This window comes from Halichoerus grypus, chromosome 1 (assembly GCF_964656455.1).
Source record: "Halichoerus grypus chromosome 1, mHalGry1.hap1.1, whole genome shotgun sequence".
NCBI classification, from domain to species: Eukaryota; Metazoa; Chordata; class Mammalia; order Carnivora; family Phocidae; genus Halichoerus; species Halichoerus grypus.
Genome location: NC_135712.1, coordinates 210885515 through 210910844, shown reverse-complemented (window position 1 = coordinate 210910844; position 25330 = coordinate 210885515). Strand labels below are relative to the sequence as shown.

At 52.8% G+C, this 25330-nt stretch overlaps 1 protein-coding gene across 1 annotated transcript in view; it reads left to right on the top strand.

The window, feature by feature from the left end:
- The window catches only part of ELAVL1 (ELAV like RNA binding protein 1), a 37569-nt gene that overhangs the window by 3666 nt on the left and 8573 nt on the right, over positions 1–25330 (top strand). The window contains exons 2-4 of the mRNA XM_036066037.2: positions 8360–8548; positions 18692–18795; positions 24480–24633. Of these exons, the coding sequence (XP_035921930.1) occupies positions 8377–8548; positions 18692–18795; positions 24480–24633 (430 nt within the window). The 5' untranslated portion in view covers positions 8360–8376. The remainder of the gene's footprint in view (positions 1–8359; positions 8549–18691; positions 18796–24479; positions 24634–25330) is intronic.

The following is a 25330-nucleotide window of genomic DNA, read 5'->3' as shown; positions in this document are numbered from 1 at the left end:
GGCGTCTGCCTTCGGCTCAGGCCATGATCCTGGGGTCCTGGGATCGAGCCCCTCAATGGGCTACCTGCTTGTTGGGAAGCCTGCTTCTCCCTCTCCCCCTGCTTGTGTTTCTTCTCTCGCTGTGTCTCTCACTGTCAAATAAATAAATAAAATCTTTACCAAAAAAAAAAAAAAAGAGCTGGTGTCTATACCAGTTGTTGTGATCAAAGAGGCATGGGCAGAAATTTTCAGGTGCTGCCAATGGCCCGGGTGAATTAGAGAGGAGAGACAAAGAGGTCCGGAAGCCTGAGTGGACTGGTTTGGGCAGGCAGAGAGAGATGAGAAGGTGAACTTGGAGATAAGTCTAGAAAAGTATGTCAGGGTCAGGTGGTAGAGGGTTTCTGGATACAGTCAAGAGGTGATCTTGGAAGTTTGTTTTTCTGGGGGAGACTTAAGGATGGATGGACTGGTCAAGACGCTTTTGTGGTATGAGGTGGCCTGGTAATGGCCTGAACATGAGGGCCGGGACTGGGACTATTCTTTTATTTCATACACCCAGTACCTTGCTCTGTGCCTGGCACATGGTTGGCACTCCGTGTTTACTTGGGGGAGGGAGGGCGGGCCAGAAGGGGGCTCGAGTGACTAGATCCAGCCACCCATCAAAGAGACATCTCTACTGGAGGGAAGATTCAGAGAAGAGGAAACAGAAGGCAGAGGAGTGATTTGAAGGGAAAAGGCCTGGTTGGGTTTGGAGAGACTGGGTTTGAAATAATCATGTGGCAGGGAGACCATTTGGGAGTCTGTCTAGGCAAGAGATAACAGGGACCTGAACCAGGATAATGGCAGAGACATGGGGGAGAAGGAGATATATCGCCAATGTGCAACTGGCAGAATTCGGTGCCTGGTTAGGTTTGAGGGACAAATGTGTCCTGCCACCAGAGGAAGTAATTCAGGGGGAGGAAGAGGCTTGAAGAGGGGTCAGGGACAGGCGGAGAGGACCTGAAGGTGCCTGCAGTTGGAGACTGGGAGGTCAGGGAGGCACACGTTCCCCTCGGTTTTGTAAGTGAAGTAGGAGGAAGGGGGCAGGGCTGGAATAAGGTTCGTATCTTTGGTGGGCAGATTGAGAGGCCCACTGACCCATCCAGGCTGATGTGTGCAGTTGATGGTGAGTGAGCATAGACTAGCAACAAGGTCTTCCATATATGTGGGGCTTCGGTCATGAGCCCTGACTGGTGTGACTCCCTGTGACTTCTGTGGAGCCCAGGCCCATTAGAAATGGCATCAGCGGTTTGGATCACTTCCAGGGTCCCAGGGGCAAAGAGTCAAAGTGTTCCTTAGTGGACCTGGAGGCGGGTGCGATGGCCACTTGCCAAGTGTCAGGAACTGTGCTGGGCGCTGCGAAGCAGGTGGTACCATCCCCATTTCACACACAAGGAGACTGAGGCTCCAGGAAAGGAAGTGCCACACCCACAGTCGTTCAGCTGATCAGCAGTAGGGTGAGTATTGGAGCACGGGTCTATCAGACTCTGCAGCCCAGGAGTTTTCCCTGCCCTGTCATGTTGCTCTGCAGTTCTGTGCAAGAGCCCTGGGGTGGCCTTGACCGGCCAGGAAGGAGCCAGAACTCTAACAGGGCGGTGGAGCCAATCGTGTCCCCGCAGGCCCGCGGAGCACTTGGACTGGACCGGACACTGGCTGCACCTGATCTGCTTCTACCCTGAGCTTTTCAGCCTGGTGGATACTGAATTGCTGTGACGTAGCCGTGGCTGGCCCAGTCAGGTGGCTCTCCCCAACGTGGGCTGTGGGAAGGGGCGAGTAAGGAAATACGTAGTGTTCACTTAAGCCCTCGCCTCGCATAGCAGTTATAACTGGGTCAGGTGGTACGTTCGATTTTTCTCTGGCACCCAGAGTGTTTCCTGGGTGACCTAACATTCCTGAGGCTTTTTTACCTTGGAGAACTCAGACTTTTACATCTGGAAGGGACCTTAGAAATAATTGAGTCCCAGCCCCATCATGTGATGTGTGAAGTGTCAAGGTTGAGCCTGAGGATATATTTGACTGTTCTAGTTTTGCTCTAGCTTGAGTAGTTTAGCAAGGCTGCTCTGTGAATATCAAATGAGACAGATTCTCATGGGTGCCTAATGGGACTAGTCTTGCTGCTTTACATGTATATTACCTGTGTAAGTTTTTATGTCCTTTATGGACATATCTCTTTCCTACCTACATTGTGCTTATACTGCTGATGTGAACAGCATTGTTGAAGTCACAAGGACAACCAGGATTGTTGAAAATAGTGCAATGAGGCTGAAAACCCTCAGAGATCATCCAAACAGGACTTCTCCATGATACATGGAGTTACTGGAAACATTTCCAACTCAGCAGGAATTGCTTTGCTAAACTAAGTTTCCCTTTTTGCTCCCTATAATTGAGTTTGATTCTGTGGGATGGGACGGGACAATCCTAGAAAAGTAAGGTACTGGGGCGCCTGGGTGGCTCAGTCTGTTGAGCGTCTGACTCTTGGTTTCAGCTCAGGTTGTGATCTCGGGGTTGTGGGGTCGAGCCCCCCGTTGGGCTCCATGCTCAGCATGGAGTCTGCTTTTCCCTCTCCCTCCCCTTCTGCCCCTCCCCCCATTTGCTCTTGCACTCTCACTCTCTCTCTAAAATAAATAAGTCTTTAAAAAAAAAAACAGGGGCGCCTGGGTGGCTCAGTTGGTTAGGCGACTGCCTTCGGCTCAGGTCATGATCCTGGAGTCCCGGGATCGAGTCCCGCATCCGACTCCCTGCTCAGCAGGGAGTCTGCTTCTCCCTCTGATCCTCCCATCTCTCATGCTCTCTCTCTCTGTCTCATTCTCTCTCTCAAATAAATAAATAAAATCTTTAAAAAAATAAAAATTAAAAAAAATAAAAAAAAAACAAAGAAAAGTAAAGTACTGAACATATTAAGACCGTTAGTATAATTTCCAACTGCCCTTTAACATAAAGTGGCAAATACACATGATTCCCGGGTGACTCTGAGACCTGGTGTCTGTCCATCCCCCACCCCACTGCCCCTCCAGGCTCTCACCAACGAGGTGGGTGAAAAGCAAATAATTAGGAATTAGAGTGATTTGTGCATCCGTAAAGTTTTGGGCTAAATGGTGTACAGGCCCAGGGAACTAGAGCAACCTATTTTCTGGGGGGACGTTTCACAGATAAGTGAGGAGGTAATGGAGAGGGCAGACAGTGTCTGCAAAGGGAGCAGCCGGAGCAGAGGCACGGAAATGCGAAGGTTTGCCGCACGCCAGGGAAGAAGCTAGAGTGGAGGGCCACATCTTGAAGCAGGGAGACTGCTCTGTAGCAACAATTGGAGGCCTGGCGCTGCCACCATGGACCACACCATGGCTGACCCTGAGCAAAGTGATGAAGCCTTTGAGCCTCAGTGGGTGAGGCCACCACGGACAGGGGACTCCGATTGTGTTGACCTGGAAGGAGTGAGAGGTGACAGCCTGGCCAGCCAAGGGGCTGCCAGACTTGGCTACAACTTGGAAGTCACTGATTGTCAGGCAGAGACAAAGGCCCAGCTGTGGTTGGTGCTCGACAGAAGCTGGCCTGGCCCCGGATTAGCGACGTGGATTTGGAAAGGTCAGGGGGAGGAACACGGGAAAGCAGGGTGGAGCGGCCCTGAAGAGTTGAGAAACCGTGCTTTGGGGGTTTGGATTTCTCCATCGTTGCCAGTTGACCCAAGAACTGGGCCCGCAGAGGCTGCTCAGCTTCACCCAGGGGCGTCACGAGGAGCCTGCCTGCTGTGGAATCAGGTTCACTTTGTAGATCTTTTAAAATTTATTTTCAAGTTCACTTGAAATTCTGGTGTAGAGTTCTTCGAGTTTTGACAAATGCATAGAGTCGTGTTATTACCTCCACCATCAAGACATGGGAAGTTACACTCCCCAAGAAACAAAAACACTCTCTTTTCTCCCCCAGTGTACTCAGCGCTCCCCTTGCTCCCTGCCCATGGCCACCGCAGATCCATCCCTATGGTTCTGCCTTTTCTAGAGGGGACTCTTGTAGTATGCAGCCTAGGAGTCAGGTTTCTTTCACTCTGCGAAATGTATTTGAGATTGATTCAAGATTGATTCAAGTTGCGTGGATAGTAGCACTTTTCTTATTGGCAAGCAGAACTCCATTGTGTAGCCTTCCCTAGTCTAGCCACTGATGGCTTGAAGGGCATTTGGGCTGCTCCAGTTTGGGGTGTTACTGAATAAAGCTGCTATAAACACTCATGTGTGGGTTTTTGTATGAACAGAGGTTTGCACTTCTCTTGTATGACTGCTAATACGGGATTGCTGGGTCTTTTGGAAAGTGTATGTTTAACTCTAAGAAACTGCCCATACGTTTTCTAAAGCGGCTTTAATATTTTTCCATTTCTACCAGCAATGCATGGAAATTCTGGTTTCTCCACATCCTCACTAGAACTTGATATTGTTTTGTTGTTGTTTGCCTGCTTTTGTTTCATTTTGGTTTAGCCATTCTGAATGGGTGGGGTTGATTCTCTTCCAGATGGGTAATGGTATCTCAATGTAGTTTTAATCTGCATTTCCGTAATAACTAATAATGTCGGGTGTCTTTTCATATGTCTGTTTGTCATCCATGTATCTTTTTTGGTGCATTGTTTGTTCACATCTTTTGTCGTCTTTAAAATTAGGTTGTTTTCTCATTAAGTTTTGAGAGTTAAAATATGTTCGGGATGCAGGTCCTTTTTCAGATATGTAATTTGTAAATATTTTCTTCTCCTCTGTGGACTGTAAGTTTTGCAGAGCGAAAGTTTTACATTTTGATGATATCCAGTTTATCGACTTTTTAAAAATGGATTGTGCTTTTGGTGTGGTGTCTCAGAAATCTTTGCCTCACCCAATGTCACAAAGATTTTCTCTTAGAAAATTTCTGTTTTTACATTTTAGAACAGAGGTCGGCACACTTTTTCTGTAAAGAGCCAGATGGTAAATAGTTTCAGCTTTTTAGGCCATATGGTCTCTGTCACAACTACTCAACTCTGTCACTGTAGTGCAAAAGCAGCCACAGACAATACATAAACAAATGAGAATAACTGTGTGCCAATAAAACTTTATTTATAAAAACAGGTGGTGGGCCATATTTGGTCCACAGTCCACAGGCCATGGTTTGCCAACCACTGTTTAAGAAAGTCATCTTTTTACCAGGCATAGAAGACACCCCTCTCTGAATAATGAGAATGGGGTAATTATTGCCCAGTTCAATCATCCTTGAAAGCATGGGGGGAGGGGGGAGAAGGCACAAGAGTAGGTCCCTAACTCAGAACAAAGGTGAGGAGAGGGAGGGATGAAGAAAAACAAAGGAAGGGAGAAGAGAAATGTTTGAATCACATTTCGAGCAAACTTCATTATGCATTTTAATTTTTCAGAGTTAACCCTTGCACTTTGGTTCAGGCTTCAGCAAATGTGTGTGTTTGTTTTTGAGCTAATCCATCTAAAAGCCTCATGGCTGCAGATGCTTTAACAGATTTGTGGAGTTGGTGTTTGTTTAATTCATATTTAGATTACATCCAGCATTTTACTTGTACCCGCTGTGGGGTCATGTGGTCCTCACACATACTTCCCTGCACGCATGTGATTATTTCTGAAGAACAGATTGCTACAGTTCTGAATCAGAGGGTAGCAATCATATTAAAGGGCAGGTTATCCTCCAAAAGGGTTGTACCATTTCAACGGTGTACCAGGGTGTTTGTCCACCTTATCCTTCTTTACGACGCTAGATTTTACCCATCCTGGGCAGTCTTGTATCTGACTGACAGAAGGTGGCATCTCTTTTGACTTCACATTTTCCTCATTATTTGGGAATTTGAGCTCGTCCTGGTTTATTAGCATTTGAATTGCTGACATCTATTAGTTGAGGCTCATATCCTTTGTCCATTTCTCTGTTAAGGGATGTGTCTTCTTTTTTTTAATTTTTTTTATTTTTTTAAAGATTTTATTTATTTATTTGACAGAGAGAGACACAGCAAGAGAGAGAGCACAAGCAGGGAGAGTGGGAGAGGGAGAAGCAGGCTTCCCGCCGAGCAGGGAGCCCGATGCGGGGCTTGATCCCAGGACCCTGGGATCATGACCTGAGCGGAAGGGAGACACTTAACGACTGAGCCACCCAGGCACCCCAGGGGATGTGTCTTCTTTCTGATGAGTTTGTAGACACTGAATCACGTGGTCCAAGCATTGGGAGTGTTGACATTTGGGGCTGGACAATTCTTGGTTGTGGGGACCAGCCTGGGCCTTGTGGGATGTTTCACAGCTCCGCTGGCCTCTACCTACTAGGTTCCAGTGGCACACCACCACCCACAGTTGTGGTAACCAGAAATGTCTCCAGACACGGCCCGGTATCCCCTGGAGGGCCGAGTCACCCACGTTGAGAACCACTGGCCTAAATAATGTAATAGGTAGCGAGCATTTTCTCCCAAGTCCACTGCTTGTCTGTGTATAGTGCCTTTTGCTGTACAGAACTTCTTAATCTTAGGAAGTCTGACTTTCCAATCTTTTCTTTTATGGCTATGCTGACCTATTTTATAAAGAACAGGGAGCATAGAACATTTTCAAATAAATAAAAGAAATGCTGGGAGAGTACAGTAACTTTGCATGTTGTGTATGGTCTGAAGCAAATCAGGAGGTGGCAAGATAGAGAAGTCCCACCTGTTTCCAGCAAGGGGGAAAAAAAAACCCCACACCTAAGTCCTCTCTCAGTGCTGACTCAGTGGGGAGGTGGGAGCGGTGTTCAGGTTTTTATATAACCTCTGGCAAGGCTATTTTTAAAGAAGGCTGAGTGCTCCTGACAGTGGGCACTGGGTTTTCAAGCATAAAGGCAGGGCTGGGCAGAAGGGATGCGGAGAAAGGGGTGGGCTACCCCCGAGACCTCCTGGCTGGTGGGCCACAGGGCCTCTTTCTAGTAATGACTCTTCAGCCCCATGGGGGTGAGTGCCTGCGTATTTAGAGGCAGGGACATGGGACATCTTAGATGAGGCAGCCGCGCACGACAGTACTTGTGAGGAAGCCCAGCGCGAGTTGTGCTTTCAGGAGAGCCGTCCTGATGCTCTTGGCCGCATTGATCCGGATTCTTCTCTGAAGCCATCGCTGTACCATGATGTTTGTCACTGAGAGTGAAGACTTCTGCAGGCGGCTGAGGGCATTCCAAAGCTTGCAAGCTTTGAAGAGCACGTTCCTCCAGCTGGTAGAGAAACCCTAACCTCTTTACCAGCTCAGTTGCTATGGCCTTTGGAATAAAGGGATGCAGGGAACCGTTGTCTCCCTGCTTGAGAACAGAGGCGGGGCGCCTGAGTCGGGGTGCTCAGGTGCACATCGCAGGCTTGTCAGTACCCAGCTGCACCAGGAGTGCACGCAGAGATGGGAGAGGGTGATCAGGAATCTTCAGAAAGCTCTTGAGACAACCCGCACACTTCTCATGGGAGCTTGAATTGTGGTGCTGGAATTGTTTGTAGGTGTTGTGTTTTGTTTTTTCAAGTAAGCTCTACACCCAGCAGGGGGCCTACCTGAACTCAGGACCCTGAGATCAAGAGTTGCACGCTCCACTGACTGAGCCAACCAGGCGCCCCTGTTTGTAGGGTTTTTGAAGCCCCCTAGTAAGTAGAAATGGGTGTGTTTTAGAGCAGTTTTAGGTTTGCAGAAAGGCTGCAAAGTACAGAGCGGGTTTCCAAATATCCGCCTCCTCCCAACACGAAGTCTTCCCTCTTAGTGACATCTTGTGTCGGTGTGGTATTTTGCTAGAATCCATGAGGCAATATTGATAGTATCAGCTCAAGCGCATAGTTTGCCTTCGGGTTCAGTCTTTGTGTTGTACATTCCGTGGGTTTGCCCAAATGTGTAATAACCTGCATCCACCATGCCAGGATCACGCAGATAGTTTCACTGCCATAAAAATCCTCTGTGCTCCTCTTGTCCCTCCCTCCCTTCCTAGCCCTGACAACCACTAGTCTTCTTACTGGCTCTAGAGTTTCATCTTTTCCACGATGTCCTATAATTGGGTAGCCTTTCAGACTTAGTAGTGTGCATTTAAGGCCTCCCCAAGTCTCCGGCTTCATAGCTCGCTTCTTCCTGTCACGGAAGAACACTCTGTTGTGTGAAGGCCGCAGACAATTGGAGTTTGTTTCTTCATTCGCTGACTGAAGGGCATGCTGGTTGCTTCCAGTCTCAGAGCAATTATGAATAAAGTCGCCATAAACATCCACGAGCAGGTTTTTATGTGTACAGAAGTTGAACTTGTAGTGTTGAAAAGAAAAAACCCCAAGTGCCAGTCATGCGTTTTGCCTTAATATTCTGCAATATGGACATTTGGAATTTACTTGATTTTTCTCCCCCCTCCCCCGCAGATTTTTTTAAAAATACAATGTCTAATGGTTATGAAGACCACATGGCCGAAGACTGCAGGGATGATATCGGGAGAACGAATTTAATTGTCAACTACCTCCCTCAGAACATGACCCAGGATGAGTTGCGGAGTCTGTTCAGCAGTATCGGTGAAGTCGAATCTGCAAAACTCATTCGGGATAAAGTAGCAGGTAAAGAAAGCGAGAGGGTTTGTAAGGGGGACTTGGGGCTGTCCCACTGAGCACTGGCTTCTTTGCCCGCAGTGATGGTTGTCAAGTTTCGTTGTTATCTCAGACTGTATTTTGCCACTGCCCTGGTGGCAGATTGGACTTTGGTTTCCAAAAAAGAAAAGCTCGTCGTAAGAGCATGTACAGAGTGAGATGGTGGGAGGGGAGGGAAGATGGGACACTGGAAATGGGGATGGCGCTGAGAGCTGGAAGAGACCATAGAACGTGAATGACAGCCTGGCCTGGCTCGGTCCCACGAGTGGAGGGGACTCTAGCCCAGGCAGGCCCTTCCCTGTCTTCCCGGGTCCCCGTGCCGGGTCAGGCCTGTGGCAGAACACAGAGTATCCCCGCGGGCAGCCCTTCATTGGCTCTGGGCTGTGCTGTTTGCTATCACGCCATCAGCTGGAACATCTGAAACACACTGAGTTTGCACTCTTGGGGGGCTAGAGCAGGGCCACATGGATCAACAGGCAGGCTGTAGGGTTGGATGCTGGCTGAGAGCCCTGTTCCCCCACTGCCTCCACGTGCGACCCCAGACATAAGTGGGGATGGTGGCTCCTAGATCCTACAACCTCATAAGGATTTGCAGACACCTGGGAAGGCTGTCCTTACCGAGCAGCCTCCGACCCGAGAACATGGTTTCAAGGAGGAAAACATGGAAAGATCAGGTGCTATGAAGCACTTCCTTCCTTTTCTCCCCAGGGAGAAACATTGTTTTAGGGAGCTGCCCTCCTCCTCCTCCTTCCACCTCTTCCTCCTTTTCTTTCTTCCCTTCTTCTCCCCACCCCCATCCTTTTCCTTCATCCTTCTTCCTCTCTGCTCTGCTCTGGTGAGCTGAGGAATGGGCAGGAACACCCCCCCCCCCCCCCAGGAGGGCTCTGGCTGCCACCCTGGGTTGTGAGACTATGATTCTCTACACTGAAAACTAATTTAAAAGTTGAAAAAAAAAAAAACTTTATTATGGAAATAAGCTATCTTGTATTCTGATCTACATAAAAGTAGAGTAATATATTGAACCCCATGTACCCATCGTCTTACTTCGTCGACTCTCAGCTTTTGCCAGGAACCTGAAAATGCCTGTCTCTGGGATGGGTCCTGTCGAGCCTGGCTGACTGCTCTATAGGGAATTAGTTCATCAGAGGGGGCACGGACTTCAGAAGTCTTTTAAGGACTCTTCCAATTCTGAGTCTGTGATTTAATAAACCTCTAAATAGGGATTGTAGATAATACACAAATTGAACAGTGTTACAATGTTTTAGAAGCTATTATCTTTCTCCTGTTTCAGGAGACCATCTGCATAAGAGAGTCCTTGTTCAGAGGCGTTTTAAAATTCTCCTATGCTACTAACAAATCTTGCCTTTCTCCTTTTATGTTCTCATGGAAGGGAATTTTTAGCCCCATGGATATTCCTGAGCATTGCAGTCCGATTTTGCCAGCATTCTCATGGTACCTGACTTCTTTGTCTATTCATTTGTTGTGGTTTTCAAAGGAATGTGAGCTATGATAATAGGAACACCTAGATTTGGTGAGATCAGTCCAGAGAGAACTGGTTTCAGGAATGAGGTAAAAGCAGGAAAGTGTAATTTGGAAATTATTTCAGTTCAGAGATAAACTTTTCCTCCTCTTCGGGTGAGATAAGTATAGCGTACCAAGAGTTGTGGAGGATGTGCTCCCAGGCTCAAATCTGAGCTCCGTGTCTTGCTAGCAGTTCCTTAAATTGAAAGAACGTACCTTCACGAGAAGCTGACTGCATTCCCACCTCTCTCCTCCTGCCACTGGTGTGCAAAAACCTCGCCGGCTGCACTGCCCCTCTGTCCTCTGTTAGGCTGCTCTGGTGAAACCCCAGGCACGGATACGTTCGCCCAGCCGCTTCCTCCTGGCTGGGCTGAGGATGCCCACCCTGGAGAGAGTCTTGCCTGCAGGCAGACAGGTGCCCTGTTGAAGCCAGTTCCCAGCCAAGCTCAGCCCACAACGCAGGCATCCCCGGCCCCCACAGCAACCCCGTCTGCACCCTTCACTCTCGGCCGGTGATTGCCTCCCACCTCGCAGTGAAAATAACAGCCATCTCCCCCTCTGCTCCATCCCTGCCCTTCTCCGCATCCTGGGAACCTCAGTCTAGGCAAGTGCCTGCTTGCCCAGGTCTCTTCGGGATCACCTTGCCAGCATTCAAACACACTACAGTGGCTGTTCTCTAAAAGAATCCTTGCTAATGTTTCCTGACTTCCTCTAGTTCAGAGTGTCTCTCCTTGAACCCCCTTGACATTTGGAACTGGATAATTCTTGGAGGGGGTGCATCTTGTGCGTGGTGGGATGTGGAGCGGCATCCCTTCCACCTGCTATATGCCGGTGGCATCTTCCAAGTCGTAACAACTAAAAAAATGCCCCTAGATGTTGCCAGGTGTCCCCAGTATCCTCCCCCGTGAGAACCGCTGCTCTAGCTGTCGTCCTCCCTCCCCTCCCATTCACAGAGCCGTCAACTGACTGTCTTCTCTTCCTTCTGGAAGCTTCCCCTCCCCCTTGGCTTCCATGAACCACCTACCTGGCTTTCTTCTACCTCAGGCCTTGCTTTGCCTCCTACAGCTCCTTCCCGGCCATTAACTTAGACAGTCCTTAGGGTTATTCCCAAGCTGCTGCTTCCTAAGCCTGCCCTGGGGAGAGCGGATGCCCCTCCACAGCTTCACTATACCCTCAGTCTACTGCCTGTGTTTCAACGAGAAAGCTCTCCTGAGCTTCAGACCCCTCCACCCCTCAGCCCCTCAACTTTTGTGTTTTCCAAACTGACCTTTTCCCATCATCTGCATCTTAACAGGTGACACCAGTGTTCACTCAGTGACTCCTGTCAGAAATCTAAGCATGACCTTTGATGTGTGTCCCTGGCACTCATCCTTCTGGATGCTTCCGTCCCTTTTCCTCCAACCCCCCCGCCGCCCCACTCCCTGCCACAGATCTAGATGAGGCCGCATTGTCTTCTGTCTGCACTGGCATTCTGGCCTCTTAAACAGCCACCCATGTTTCCTCCAGACGGTTCTCTTCACTGCGGCAAAGGAATCTAAACATTCTACATGTGACCCTGTCACTCATTGGCCAGGCACGGGTGACAGGAAGAATGAGGAATGGATGGTGGCTAGCATGCCGGGAATATTTGACGTGCTGGCCTCAAGATTCAGAGTGTTTCTGGCTGTCAGGCCCCAGCCCCTGGGTTGGGGATATGCATTTGTTGCTGCCTGTTCTGGCCACAGTTCCTAGCTAGCCCTACTGTACAGCCCCGCCCTGCTTTCTGGCCTGGTGTCCGGTCCTCTGCAGATGCCATATGGCCCAGCAGCCAGCCTCCAGCCCATTCACTTGGCTTCTGGCTCATTGCCATGCACCTCTGGTCAGGATAAAGCCCACACCCCTGCCTGCAGCTCCCAAGTCTCCTGGGGACCTGTCCTCCTCCTCCCCAGCCACTGTGCTCTCCACTCACCCTCCTCTCGGGCCCGACTGAGCTGCTTGTCATTTCCCAGACATGCCCTGGCTCTTAGAGTCTTGTGATTTTGCAAATACTGTTCCCTCTGCAGGAAAGCCCTTCCACACCAAGCCAGCCTGACCACTTTTTTCTTAACTTGAATCACCTTGGTTCCTTCTAGAAAAACAACAACAACATGAAGCAAAAAGGAAGGAGAGTTTAAATTACCCAAAATCATGTTGGCTTTGTGGTTCGTGTCCTCCCATACTTGTTTCTTTCCATATTTGTGGTCATAAGCAACCATGTGCTTTTAGAAAAATGGGCTCGCACCACCCAAGCTGTGCAAGAACCTTTGCTTCCTGTACCTGTGAATGTTTTTCTGTTGCTGAGCATAGCTCCCTCACCAGAACAGTTAGCACAGGATCCTGTTGTATGGAGGTTCTGAGTTTACAACAGGCTGGAACCATATTCCATATTTACAAACCCCACTGAGAGAAATAATCGTGGTGCAAGTCTTCACTCATCACTGAGTTCTATTGGAGGTCTTCCTGGAGGTGAGCCAATAGATGGGAGAGTGTGTACCATCTTGAACCCGATCACCAGTTTATACTCGTTCTTCCCTTCCCTGCCATCCCCTAGGCTAGGGGGGTTTCTCATCTTGCCCAACCTAAGTAAAAAATGACATCCTATTAGGGTAGTCATTCACTTTTTAATGACGTTCATCTGGTTTCATATCTTTACTGGTTGTTCGTACTCTTCTTTTATAAAATACCCTTCTTGTCCTTTGCCCATTTTCTTTCTTTTGGGGGCATTTGCTGTGTCTTATTTATTGTCTCATTAATTCATTCACACACACCCCCCACCTAAGACCCAGCCTGTCTCCCCCGTGAAATCATCCCTTGAGCCCCCACAGACATTTAAAGGAAGAATTTGACTCTCCCTACCCTCTGACGCTGCAGGGGAGGCCTCGTCCACGGGGTGCTCCCCTCCCCCAGCCGCCCGCCCTGGGTCAATTTGAGAGACGTTGCGTCTGGCTGCTTGGTTCGGTGAATGTAATAGGAGATGCCAGGGTATCATCTCTTGGTTTTGACCTTGTCTAGAGAGAGAGCAGTGTTTGGAACTGGAAGAGCGGTGGTTGTGAGGCACTGGGCAGGACACAGAGGGCGCTTCGCATGAAGGCAGTCTTGATATTCTCCAGGCAGCGGCTCTCGGAGTGCTGGCCGCCGACGCGCAGTAGCACCCGGCCCCCCGGAGAAACACACGTCCCAGGCCCCCTGAGTCAGCCAGTCCAGGGTGTCCGCACGTCTGTGATTTAACCGTCCCGGAGGTTACTGTGCTGGTGCAGGAGCAAGTCAGAGACGCAGAGCTCTACCTGCAGAGTGAGGAGCGAGATCTGGGGGCCTCGTGAGCTGGGGGGCAGTGAGAGCTGGGGGCCAGCGAGAGCTGGGGGCCAAGCAAGAGCTGGGGGCAGCACTGGCCTCTAGGGCGTCCCTCGGCCTCAGACCCAGAGTTTATTCATGCTTCATCCCTGGCTGTTCTCCACCACCCCCCCCCCCGCCCCCAATCTCCCTCCCCCTCCCCTCTCCACCAGATCTCCCATCCTGGGCTTCTGGTTGCCCTCAGCTGCCAGCACTGACTCGAGGCAGGCCCTGCCTTCCTTAAGCCCTAGCAGCCTGTGCAGCATCCATACCTGGCCTGAGCACAGCCCCTGAGCACCCCTGTTCCCCCACCAGACCTCAGACCTTCCTCTGGCAGGGCTCATCTTCCATTGCTCTAAATGAGAGGGGGGCCACACCTGATCTGCCTTCATGGCGTTGATTCTAGCAGGCTCACTACCTCTAGGGGACAGGAGAATCATCTGTAAGGAGATTGGAAGTACGCCTGCCTGACATCTTGGGTCCTCAGGCTGAGGCGGGCCCTAGGGAGCTGTGTCATTACCCTGCATGGCTTATAGAGAGACTGTAACTTGGGGGCTGCTTTGGGAAGTGAGGGCCTTCCCCCAGGCCCCTGCTCTGAGCAGGACCAACAGGTTTGTGCACGACTGGAGAGCCCCACTCTCCTCATTCACTTCCAGTGGCAGCTCTCAACTCCTCACGGGAGTCGCTGGGGAGCTTTAAACTACTGAAACCACCTCCACTCCTACCCCACCCCCACCCCCATGCCCATGTCATTGGTTCAGATTATGATCCGGGCTGTGATCATTTTTAGAAGCTACCCTGGTGATTCTAGCAAGCAGCCAGAGTTGAGCATGATTGGTTTGTGGCGAGCAGCTGGGTGGAGGCGGGGACTTGGCCCTGTGTTAGGCACTTTTCACCTCTGGCCTCATGTGGTGGGTGCAAACCAGGGGCTCCCCTTCGTTCCTCAGCTGCCTGCCCTCCCACTGCATGCAGGTGCCCACCACAGAGGGTTGAATAGACTCCGAGAGGACAGGGCCAGCCCCAGAACAGGGTGTGCAGAGATCCTACCCCATGCAGCTCCAGGCCCCAGAAGGCCTGGCCTGGGCACGATGGTGCAGAGCTACTCCCTGGCACCTGGGGAAACTTGGCCTCCTCCGAGCTCCCTCCTGCAGCGGCCCATCTGCGGGTCCTCTTGGTGGGTCTTCCTTCAGCTGCCCCAGCCTGTGCATCCACACCTGGCCTACCTCCCGGGCCTGGTGGCCTGGTCCCACTCCACCCAGCAGCCACTTCTGGGCCATTCCCCAGCTCGTTTCATTCAGCTGCTCTGGCCACCTTTCATTTCCTGGAACACACCAAAGTCTCCTCTGCCTCCCAGACTTGGCACTTGCTCTTCTGTCTGGACTGCTTGCCCCAGCCATCCCAAGGTCTTGCTGCAATCATCAGCTCCTCACAGGGCACTCCTGACCGCTCTGTCGACTATGGGCCTGTCCATCAGTCCCTCTCACACCACAGCGGAGATTGTCCTCATTGTACCTGGGCAGCGGTTTTGTTCATTGGTTTCTTACTGCTTTGTCATCCAACTTGCCCACTGGAATGTGACATTCATTGAGGCACAAACTGTCCTTCATGATCATCATCAAACCCCCTGGTCAGCCTGGCATGGGGCCTGACACATGGTAGGTGCTCAGTTAATATTTGTCGACTCATTGATGAGAACCGGAGGGGGAGCAAGCCTGGGAAAGGAGGCAGTGGCCGTCTGGGGGCATGTGACTTCCTGGGTGACATTGGCAGGTGCGGGCACATGGTGGTTGAGGAGGCCACCCAGGAAGAATGTATGACTGAGACAGGAGCCAAAGGTGGAACCTTGGGGGCCATCTCGATGGGATGGGTAGAAGACTAGGAGCTTGAGGAGGGACCGTTGGGGAGAAAGAAAACCTGGCATTGTCATCACATCCTGGAGGAGGAGGCACCTGTCTGTGGGGCAGCACCTGACAGTTGTGGCCTCGGTGAGGGCAGTGCTGGAAGTCTGCAGCGACCACCCTGGGAGCCCGGCCAGGGCCACCGAGCACCGGGGAGGTGAGGAATCAGGAAGTGGGGCTGGGTAGGACCCATGTTTACATGCTGCCAGGAGCCAGCTGAGGCTGAGACACAGGAGCGCGGCCTGGGCACGCGTCTTCATCAGTGTCTGGTGTTCCCTGGCAGGGCTTAGGCCATCTGCGCAGCTGGCAAAGGTGACAGGTGGTCCAGGACTGGGATTGGCCTTGCAGGAAGAGCAGAAAGACGAAGACCTGAGCGTGTGTCGACCAAAGAGGCAGAGGAGGCCCTCTGGGGGCCGGGCCAATGGGCTTCCTGGCCTGGGCACGGTGACAGATGGGCAGAGCGGGATTGGAGAGCAGGTGTTTGGGAGTAGAAATCCCAGCAAGCCTGTAGTTTGGTCAGGAATCCATACCACGGACCTTCTGTATTCTCAGCTTTAACATTTGTAGTCTGGACCGTTAGCAAGGGCCCTAAAGTTCCCAGCCTGGAGCTGACTGTAGTCGTTGCCCTCTTTTCTGAACTTCTGAGTCTGACTCTCCTGCCAGATGGGCCCCGGCCCCCCAGCCCTGCTGCTCTGGGGTCCTCACTGCCCATGGTTTAGGAGCAAAGTCTCTCAGACCTGTGGAGTTTCGTTAGAAGTTTGGGTTTGGGGGCACCTGGGTGGCTTAGTCGGTTAAGCATCCGACTCTTGATTTCAGCTCAGGTCATGATCTCAGGGTCCTGAGATCGAGCCCTGCATTGGGCTCCGAGCTCAGTACGAGTCTGCTTGTCCCTCTCCGTGCCCCCTGCTTGCTGTCATGTATTTGCTCTCTTTCTCTCAAATAATAAATAAAATCTTTAAAAAAAAGAAGAAGAAGAAGAAATTTGGGTGTGGAGGGTCAGGTTTGGGTTTTGTTTCTTTAAAAAAGAAAGTGGCCCATGCAGAACTGCAGATAGTTTGTGTAGCTACTCTGCCCTGAAGGAGGGAGAGTATATCTCCACAAGGCACTCCTTTGGTATGGGCTGTGCACTGACTTCCTTCCAGAGCCTACAGTTTGGGGGGAGGGGTGACCTGACAGTGGAGAAACCTGGCAAACCCACGGCCTCGGCCAGGGGATCCAGGCCAGCATTAGCAGTGTAAGTCAGGGTGACAGCACACACACCCCCATAGGATATCAGGAGGGCACTTTACTCTGGGCTCTTCCTCACAAAACCCAACACCCCAGCCTTATCATGGAAAAACATCTGACGAACCCAAGCTGCAGGAGATTCTACAAAATTCCTGACCAGTCCTCCTTGAAACTCTCAAGGTCATCAAAAACAAGGAAAGTCCGAGAAGCTGTCCCAGCCAAGAGCAGCCTAAGGAGATGTGACGACTACATGTCCTGTGGGATCCTGGATGGCCTCCTGGGACAGAAAGGGCCGTTGGGGGAAAACTAAGGCAATCTGAATCAAGGGTGGACTATGGTTAACTAGCAACGTAGCAGTCCTGGTTCCTGAATTGTAACAAATGTCCCATTCTGGTGTAAGATGTTACCAACAGGGGAAATGGGGTGTAGGGTCTATGGAAATTCTATTATCTTTGTAACTTTAAATCTAAAAAAATAAAGGGGGTTGTTTTTGTTTTTGTTTTAAGAAAGTGCAAAACTGGGTTAGACTCTGCTGGGTTCCATATCTCATTATCTCCCAGAGGGCCTGGGTTCATCTGGCACCCAGGGACCTCTGCCTCATGTGGCTGAAGGCCTGGTGTTTTTTACCTGCCTGTTGTCACCCTCCAGCAACCGGAGGAATGGAGCGAAGCTCACCGCTCTATCTCTGTGCCCAGAGCAGTGCCCAGCACTCAGTGGCTGTCCCCTAGCATGGCACGTGGATGGGTAAGGGTGGGCATGTTGGTTCTCTTCTCTGGGCCTCCTCCTGCCCCTGCTGTAGTGAAAGGACAAAGCTCCTTCTGCTCGGCCCCTCAGCCTTTGCTTCTCTCTGGGCCTCCTGGGAACCCACCTCCCCTCCCCTCTTAGGCTGAGTCCCTCCCGTGGCATGCTGTTGGTGGTCACTCTCATCACTTGAATGTATCACCAAGAAGAGGTGGGGACACCTACCTGTAACCCTGGATGTCTTTATAGTAACCTGTACTGCCCCCCCCCACCCCAGACTTCAGCTGCTGCTGCCAAGGGGAACCCTGGATGCTTGACCGGGGCTGTGAGGCAGGCGCTTGGCTGGCCTGGGACTTCTCTCAGCTCCAGCTTCTCCCCGAGCTCCCTGTCGTCTGCTTTGTAGTTGAGTTGTAGGTTTGGGAAAGTGAGGGACCCAACACTGGGTGGCACCAGAGCCCAGCAAGCCTTCCCACTCTGGGGCTCAAGTGGTGGAGAAACACCTGGATGCAGACAGCCGGTCACCATTCGGCCCTCCCCGCCTGCCTGTCTTGACCAGTTGTGACTGCCCTCTCCTTGCCCTTGGAGCCCCCACATCTCAGCCGGCAGATGGTGGGACTGATCATCATCATTGCTTTGGTGATGGCGTCTTCAGGGTGCCATTAGTAACACAGTGTTTCTTCCTTTTTTTTAAAGATTTTATTTATTTATTTGAGAGAGAGTGCGTGCACAGAAGCAGAGGGGGAACGAGAGGGAAAGGGAGATAATCCCACGCAGACTCCGTGCTGAGCATGGAGCCCAAAGTAGGGCTTGACGTGGGGCTCAGTCTCACGACCCTGAGATCATGACCTGAGTTGAAATCAAGAGTTGGACGCTTAACTGACTGAGCCATCCAAGCACCCTACATAGTGTTTCTTTTTAAACAGCCCTTTTTAGGGGTGCCTGGGTGGCTCAGTTGTTGGGCGTCTGCCTTCAGCTCAGGTCATGATCCCAGGGTCCTGGGATCGAGCCCTGCATCGGGCCACTGCCCGGCAGGAGGCCTGCTCCTCCCTCTCCCACTCTCCCTGCTTGTGTTCCCTCTTTCACTATGTCTCTTTCTGTCAAATAAATAAAATCTTTAAAAAAAAAATGAAAAAAACCAGCCTCTTAAAAAAAAAAAAAAATTAACAAAGGTAACATTTGTTCATTGTAGAAAATTTACAAGTTTGCCAAAAGGTGTAACAAAAAACCAGTATAGATCGTGACCACCGGTCTCTGAGCCCACTTCCCAGAGGCCATGGCTTTTTGCAACCTCGTCCTCCTGAGCCCAGTTGGTCATCGTCCTGTTCACCATCCCTGGCTCTCGGCCGGTTGACCATTGTGCACGTGTTCTCCCACACAGGGCACAGCTTGGGCTACGGCTTTGTGAACTACGTGACTGCCAAGGATGCGGAGAGAGCGATCAACACCCTGAATGGCCTGCGGCTCCAGTCAAAAACCATTAAGGTAAAGAGCTGCCGTCGCCACCTTGGCCCTGGCCTGGGTGAGCGACCTCCCCTTACCTCACCCGGCTGAGGGGTCTCCCCTTACTTCATCATCACTCTTGAGGGGACCACTCCTCAGAGCCCTGGTGCTTTGGGGGCGTCTGATGGAGCTGAAGCAGTGCCTGTCAGACACGTGTTGGGCAGGGACCGCCCTGGACCGTGCTGGTTCCTCTCAGCCACCTCAGCTCTACGAGCAAAGGGACGGTCACCAGGAAGGGCACTTACGTGAGGGCAGTCCCCTCCCGGGCCCAGGGTGTGCCGTCCTCGTGCCGAGCAAGTGTTTGTGCAGCCTCGCCCTCCCTGCCCCATCCCAGCTGGGTCACTCATCCGTCCGGCAGGTGTTTACGGAGCCCCTGCTGGGTGTCAGACAGAGAACAGATGAGTTCTCTGCCTTCGTGGCGGGGCCTGTGTGTGTATACGTGCATGTGCACACACATGTTCAGATCATACCCCAAAGATCTGAAAGTCACGCGTGGCAGAGGTAGAGGGCCAGGGGACGTTCTGTGGGGTGGCTTCGTATTGACCAGTGGCTTGAGCGAAGCAAGGAGCCGGGCAGCGCAGCCGGCTGGGGGGATCGGGGGGGAGGGGGTGGCTCAGGCTGAACGCCACCACAGTCACTCCCAATTCAAGGGCTGTGGCAGCTTCCTGGGAGGAGTTGGCAAGTCCTCCAGGCCTCACAGGATGGCTTCGTGTTCTTCTCAGCCTGCTCTCACTTACCACCCCCTCCTTTTCTCAGCCCCAAGCCCTGCCTCCTCCCCATCCCCATCCCCAAGTGTCTGTTTGCAGGCTTCTGTGATCCTGGGCAGCTCCAGACCCAATCTGGGACTAACTTTGTGTGTTCCTGACCTTTACTCCCTACTGAGCCTTCCTTTAGAATATGTGTCCTCCCATTGCCCCAGGCTGGTCCCTTGACCTAGCTTCCTGCGGCAGCTTGGCAGGCACCGTGCCTGCCTGCATGGTCTCCCTCGACAGGAAGCCACTCGGAATGAGACTGCCCTCTCTCAGCCTTTGGTGGACCTGCCAGATCCTCCCACCCCATCTCCCATCACTCTGATTCATGTGGGTGCCCACAAAGGTCCCTCTTGGGACCTCTACCATGGCTGGGCTTCTCAAGCTCCCCTGGGCATCAGAACCATGTGGGGTGCTTGTATAATAAAGGTTCCCAGGGTTGCAGCTTGGGCCTCCCAAGTCACACTTCGGGGTGGCCCTGGGAGCCCGTATTCCCATCTGCTAGGGGAGTCTTACAGTCTGGCTGTTGAGGGCGCTGTTCCGTGTCTGCTGTTGAACTGTTCATGATATGGATTGCTCAGTGGTTTAATCATCCCCAGACCCACGGAAACACTCCTCAGCAGACTTCCTGGGCCTGTGTGCACATAGACCCTATCGTGTGCTCCCTGAGGACAGGAGCGCAGCCCACGTATCTCTGTGGCTAGCTCAGACTCTGAGAGGGGCCTTCCCCTGTGGGGGCTGATGAAGGAAACCACATATTACGGCCTTTCCACATGTCAGGTTACTGGTTCCTCTCCACCAGCTCCAGGTTGTTTATTCTCAGCCCAAAGCTCCCAGTCTGTTAGGAATTATCTTCTGCATTTAGAAAATGTTTGCAGATGCCAGGAGAGCAGACAGTTATTCAAATAGATGCAGAAAATTCATCGTTATACAACAAGTATGTTCTAGGGGCCACGTCCTCTGCCTGGTGCTGGGTTCCATGGCCCATGGCTGCCCTCAGATAGCCCGCTTGTTAACACAGATGTTAATTCTGAGACCACTATCTGATCGTACCTGGGATGGCCTTCTCCCAACTTGGGGAGCACCAGAGAGGTTCCCTCAAGAAAGTCAGAGTTGAGATCTGGGGGATGAGGAGTTAGGGGTAGTGAGGGCCAGGGTGGGGACACGGGGGGGTCCTCGGCAGAGGTGTCTGCAGGGGCCAAAGTATGCCTCTTGTGGTGGGGCAGAAGGCAAGGGTGGCCACGCTGGAGGAGACTCAGTGGCCGGCACGTTGTGGCAACTGCAGGTTATCCCCAAGGTTGAAGCCCCACTTCTCACCACGAAGGCAGGACCTTTCCAAAGGCTCATCTGCCCCCCAGGCTCTGAGGTCCCGCACCCCACAGCTCACCTGGCTGTGCCCTGGACCTCACCAGCGTTCGCTCTGTCCCCTTTGGTTCTAATGTCATTCGTTGATCCGAGTAGGGAGTGAGGAGTCTCCCTGTCCCTGTGCCCTGTAACAACAGCACAGGCAACCCCAGTGAGGGGGCGTGTGCGGAGGCGACAGGCTGAGTGGGGCACAGGCGCCAGTCCTGTGTCATTTCCTGGCCAACACCTGTCGAGGGCTTATAGTGGGCCAGGTCCTTCCTTACCTTGTCTCCGTTTTCCTCACCACAGCCTGGGAGAGATGATCCCCAATTTAGGCTTGAAGAAGCTGATGTTTCGAGTAGTGACAGGTCTCCCAAGGTCCAGAGGTAGAGAGGGGCAAAGCCAGGGTTTGAAACAGGTGCTGTGGCTCTGGGCGCTTGACACCCCACTGCCAGGCCGCTTCCCCGGCTCAGCGTGGGAGATAAACACCGGGAACCAGAACGGTATGCTCTGACGAGCTGTGAACAGAGCCCGGGAGACGGCGGTGCAGGTAGGCAGGCGTTAGTAGTAGTAACAGCAACTGCTTTTGTCCCCTCGTTCAGCGGTGGCTCGCTGCCTGCTTCCTGTCCACCTGCATCTGTCCTAGGTGCTGGGGATACCACAGCAAACACGAAAGTTTTGCCCTCATCGAGTGTTCTACACGGTTAAATACGTAAGAGGGAGAGTATGTCAGATCAAGATGCATGCAGTGGAGAAACTTCCCCAGGGGAGGGGGGCTGGGCACTGCTTGTGGGCGGAGGGGCTCCATGGCCAATCAGGTGGTCGGGGAAGTGGAGTTTCTCAGGGCTGCCACCACAAAGCACCACAAATGGTGTTTGTGTGGTTGGGGAGGGTCAAACAACTGAAATTTGTTCTCACGGTTCTGGAGGCCGTAAGTCCGAGATCAAGGTGTGGGCAGGTTGGTTCCTTCCTGGGCCGTGAGGGAGAATCCATCCCGGGTGCTCCCCTGGCTTGGGGGTCGCTGGCCATCTCTGGCGCTTCTGGGCTCAGGGAAGCCTCACCCGGACGTCTGCCTTCATCTTCACATGGCATTGAGCCTGTGTGCGTCTCTGGCCAGTCTCCTCCTTTTTGCTGAGGACGCAGTTATTGGGTTTGAGGCCCACCCTGCTCTGGTGTGACCTCATCTTCATGAATGACATCTGCGACGACCCTCTTTCCCAATAAGGTCACATTCTGCAGTGCTGGGGGTTAGCACTGCGACATATGAATGTGTTCAGCCCTTCGTAGGAAGGTTTCTGGAGAACGTGACAGGAAAAGATCTGCGTGGGGCGAAGGAGCCGGTGATACCGAGAGCTGAGGAAAGAGGTTCTGGACCTTGTGTCATGGAGCTTACCGGGTGCTAGGTGTTCTGGTGCAGTCTCCTTGGATGCTGACCTGACTCTGAACTTGATAGTGGTTGAAGAGAAGGAAAGCTACGGTGGTTGCCATGGGCCCTGAAGAACCTGTTGTTGAAAGGAGTCGAAGCGCGTTTGGCCGTCAAAGGCATCTTCCCTCTGGGACTTCATCAGGGGACGATCATAGTCCGTACCAACCTCCACGCCGCTTCACCGGGGCCAGGGTCTTGGTTTGGAGATGCTCTTTGCCACTGTGTCCTTCATTAAAAGCCAGGGGCAGAGCCCAGATGCAGCCCCATCCAGGCAAATCTGCAAAGGCCAGACCAGACAGTTCTGGGAGGCACTCCCTGTGGACCCAGCACAGAGCAGCCAGAGTCCTGGCAGGCCTGCCTTCCCCTTTTAGCCCTCCTGCCCGAAACAACGCCACTGCCTGGGGCCTTTGGTAAAATGGGACAGCCATCTGGCAAGGGTTTGAATGGGGGTGGGTTCTGTAGGCTGGTTGATGCAGACCCGGAGAATTTAGGCCCAGATGTGTAAGAGAGCGTTGACGCACCATTCTTTGGAAGTCGAGGAGTGTGACCAAGCTCCAGTGAACTGGCCAGCCACCACCTCAGTGGGGAAGGGTGCTGGGGAGTCCCTGCAGGCCAGGGTGGCCTCTATCTCAGGGGACAATGCCACGTCTGCCCCAGGCCTTGGATGTATCACTGAGTGACCACAGCGTTCCTGTACTGTAGGCCTAACCAAGGTGCCTCGGGCCTGGACACAGCACAGGGAAACTTCCAGGAAATGTGCAGCTTGTGCAGCACTACTTGCTTGGAGGGCACCAGCCCCTGACGGGACCTGGTGCCCTGGGGCATCCTTCTAGTCAGGGCCACTTGTGTTTCATTCTCATCTGACGTCCAGCCTCCATGATCCTTGGCGCCTCTGGGCGGGGAAGCTGGGCTCTGACCACACACACGATTTCTCTCTCCTTCTCCATTGCCTGCTGGACTGCTTTCTGCTCTGCTGGCAAAGGTTGTGTCTGTCGTCCCCTCTTAGGGCATGACGTGGGTTCGGAGTCAGCAAGCACATGAAGGAAGGGGTGCGTGTGTGCTCGGCCCGAGGAACCACACCTGTGCCCCTCCTGGCAGGCCTGAGTGTTGTGGTGAAAACACACCTGTTGTGTGTGGCCTCGTGCTGCCCAGTGACACCTGAAAGGTTGTGTCTGCTCCTGGGTTATGGTTTCAGGCTCCTTGTCCTCTCAGCTTTGTGACCCTCAGCACATTATTTGGCATAGGTCCAAGTCCCCCACCCTTCCAGAGCCCCCTTCCCAGTTTCCTCATTTCCCAGCCTCCTAACTCGTTCAGACTCGGTTCTGACACTCAGGTGTGATCAAGGCCCTTGTCTCCAGGCCTCCCCTTTGCAGACAGAGGGGCCCTGTCCCAGCTGCTCCTTCCCAACAGGGGTGTGGCCTCAGTCCCATCCCTCCTCCTGGCCAGCCACGGTGGTGGCCCTGACCTGGGAAAGCATGAAGGGCCTGCCTGGCCGCTGGCCCCTGAAGCCTCCCCGCTCCAGGGCACACACAGACCACTTTATCGAAGCCGCTGCAGAAGTTCCTTGCAGGCTTTCTTCAGTTTTACAAAACAAAGACCCAAAACAAAGACCCATGGAGTCATTTAATATCGAACACTCGAGTGTTGGACTGCAGGCTCCCCCAGCAGCCCTGAGTCGCCTCTGGGCTCCGGTGGCAAGTTGGCCTGCGGGTAGGTGGGTGGCGCCCTTCCGGTGGCGCCCAGCTCTAGAGCCACTGCCCTTCGAAGGCTCCTCGCAGGCAGCACTGGGTCCTGTCCCCAGGCTGCTCACTGTCAGAGAGGGTGCGGCCACGGTAGGAGAGACAGCTGGGTTGAGTGGTGGCCCTGTCTGCTGCCAGCTGTGGGCCCTCAGTCTCTTGGCTTTGAGAACTTGGAATACGTCTGGCTCCCCGTGGAGTGTAAAATCTAGGCGAGAAAATGCTAGGGGGTGTCCATCTGGCTCGCTGCTCGGCCCAGGTGAGCTGCTCGCACGTACCGCCGCAGGTAATGAGTGTTGGCATGGTTTCTCACCAGAAGGGTGGCTTTTTCTTGCCTGAAAAGTTAACCCCACCCCCCGATGCTTTGGCCGCACACCTGCCCTAACCGCAGAAAGTGGTTTTATCTTCAAGGTGTCGTATGCTCGCCCGAGCTCAGAGGTCATCAAAGACGCCAACCTGTACATCAGTGGGCTCCCGCGGACCATGACCCAGAAGGACGTGGAGGACATGTTCTCTCGGTTTGGGCGAATCATCAACTCCCGGGTCCTTGTGGATCAGACCACAGGTACAGTGGGTGGCCCGGATGCGGGCTGCGGGTCTCCTCTCGGCGGGGGCCAGAGTTTCCAGGAAGACAGGCTGCTGCTTGAGTTTCGGGGCCATAGTTATTCCCCTGGGGAGGACAGAATCCAAATGAGAAGACCTTGGCTTTTGTTTTACGAGGCTGGAGAGGTAAAAATGGTAGTAAAACCGCCCCTGTGTTAGGCCAGCATGTTATGGTGAAAATACCAAGTGATCCTGGCCCCTTCCTTCAAGCACCCAAATGTCCCGGCCTGGCTTGTGAATGGGTTGGAAAGGCCACCGGTCAATCATTCACTGCTGCTCTTCTTGCAGGCACGTGGTGTGCAGTGTGGGACAGTCTTCACTCACGATCCAGAGTTCCCACTTTTCACTGAGCCACAGGGTGGCTCTTTCTGAGGATCCGGTCTCCAGTCTCCATGATTTGGATGCCCGTTCCCCCCTGCCCTCCCCTCCTTGGGTAGCACATTCAAAGCTCAGAGAGCTCAAGGCAGTAATTCCCCTCCCTGACGATCCTGGCCCCTTCACCAGCCCCTCTTAGGTCGTTTCAGCCCAGGAGCTTAGCAGCGTGGGCTCTGGGCTTTGCCGGAGGCAGTGAGGCACAGCTGAGCTGAGGACACCCCCGCCCCCGGGGAGCAGCCCTGTGCAGGAGGCTGGTGCCGGTCCTTACCGTGCGGCCTAGGGAC